The sequence below is a fragment of the Microtus ochrogaster genome (genome assembly GCF_000317375.1).
Source record: "Microtus ochrogaster isolate Prairie Vole_2 chromosome 14 unlocalized genomic scaffold, MicOch1.0 chr14_random_1, whole genome shotgun sequence".
NCBI lineage: Eukaryota > Metazoa > Chordata > Mammalia > Rodentia > Cricetidae > Microtus > Microtus ochrogaster.
The window spans coordinates 28,123,746-28,125,292 of record NW_004949096.1 but is presented as its reverse complement, the minus strand read 5'-3'; the positions used below and the strand labels follow the sequence as shown (position 1 = coordinate 28,125,292).

Genomic DNA, 1,547 nt, shown 5'->3' with positions numbered 1-1,547 from the left:
AAAAACAAAAACAAAAACAAAAAAAAAGTTAAAAAAAATACAGTATATGAACATACACACATTTCTGTAATATGTAATGTGAAAAAGACTATGTATACATGTATTATATGCCTGTGTTTATGTATATATGATCTCAAAAGTATCAGCGGGAGAAGAACAAGGAAAGGAGAGAGAAAAGAAGGGAGAAGGGAGGGTGTATTTATGAGTATGTGGGTAGAGGGCTAGGGAAATGGCTTAGTGGTAAAGCATTTGTCTAGTATACATCAATACACATGCTTGATCCTCAGCACCACCACCAAAAAAAAAGCAGATATGGAAGAGCAAGAGCAAGAACATACTTTTAATACCAGAACTCAGGCGGTAGAGGTGTGCAGAACTTTGTGAGTTTGAGGCCAGCCTGGTCTATAAAATGAGTTCCAGGTCACCTAGGACTATACAATGAAAGCTCCCATCTCAAAAACAAAGGAAACAACCAGAAATAGCTTGGAGGTGAGGTGGTATCAAGGGAGGAACAAATGACCACAAACTCAGATGCACTGTCCAACACTTTAACAGCAGTAATGTGCTGTGTGCTGCAAATTGTGTTAGACTTCAATTTTTAACATTAAAAAGTATAAAACAGGGAGCCACACAGATGACTAAATGGTTGAGAGCACCTGTGTTTCCTGCAGAGGACCAGGTTTGATTCCCAGCACCAACATGACAGCTCACAACCATCTACAATTCCTGTTCGAGCAGATCTAATACTCTCTGATGGTGCTATACAGGTGGTATACACACACACACACACACACACACACACACACACACACACGTAATACAAGAAAAAAATCAAGGAGGGTGGAACAAGAGATAATCTAGATATGAAAATTAGGGATGTACAATTTAACTCTGGGTAACCATGACCTAAAATGACAACTATCATTATTCTACATTAGCAATTAATGGAGGCCAGACAACAAAGGAAGGAGCCAAACCCAAGGGCTGTCCAACCACAGCCATTCCAACTCACCCCTCTGAAAAGAAAGCGTTGATGATCCGGTCCCCCAGTGGGTTAATGGCAAGTTCTGGAATCCTCTGGAAATCTTCCCGGCTGCCAAGAGAATCACCTTAAGCTAGAGACCACTGGCCTCTGACATGAACTTCTTAAAGCCAACAGAATACAACCCAATAAGAATAGTGCCTCCTGGAATTACTTCTGAGGCACATGATACAAGTAATTAGAATATCTGCCAAGTGGGTTTGCACCAACTCAGATGTGAATGAAGCTAGATTTAATCTTGCTACATTCCAGTATGTTCAGCAAACAAGTCATATCAATAAACCAAACAATGAGCAAATAGTTAAGTTGTTCCTTAGTAAATGATTTCTTGAACATTACCATTCTGTAGTTGTTAATTGGCCCTGAGAACAGCAAACACACAATCATCTACCACAGAGCTTGAATGGAGGAGCAGGCAGCTGGAGGAGCCTGAAGACACTTGCTTGGGAAGAGCTAAATCACCTATGAAATGCAAGAATTTCTATCCTTTTTTTTTTTTTTTTTT

The 1,547-nt window shown here is 39.9% G+C and overlaps 1 protein-coding gene across 1 annotated transcript in view; it reads right to left on the bottom strand.

Moving 5' to 3' along the window:
* The window catches only part of Chp1 (calcineurin like EF-hand protein 1), a 23,452-nt gene that overhangs the window by 9,250 nt on the left and 12,655 nt on the right, over positions 1-1,547 (bottom strand). The window contains exon 3 of the mRNA XM_005364274.3: positions 1,013-1,093. Within this exon, the coding sequence (XP_005364331.1) occupies positions 1,013-1,093 (81 nt within the window). The remainder of the gene's footprint in view (positions 1-1,012; positions 1,094-1,547) is intronic.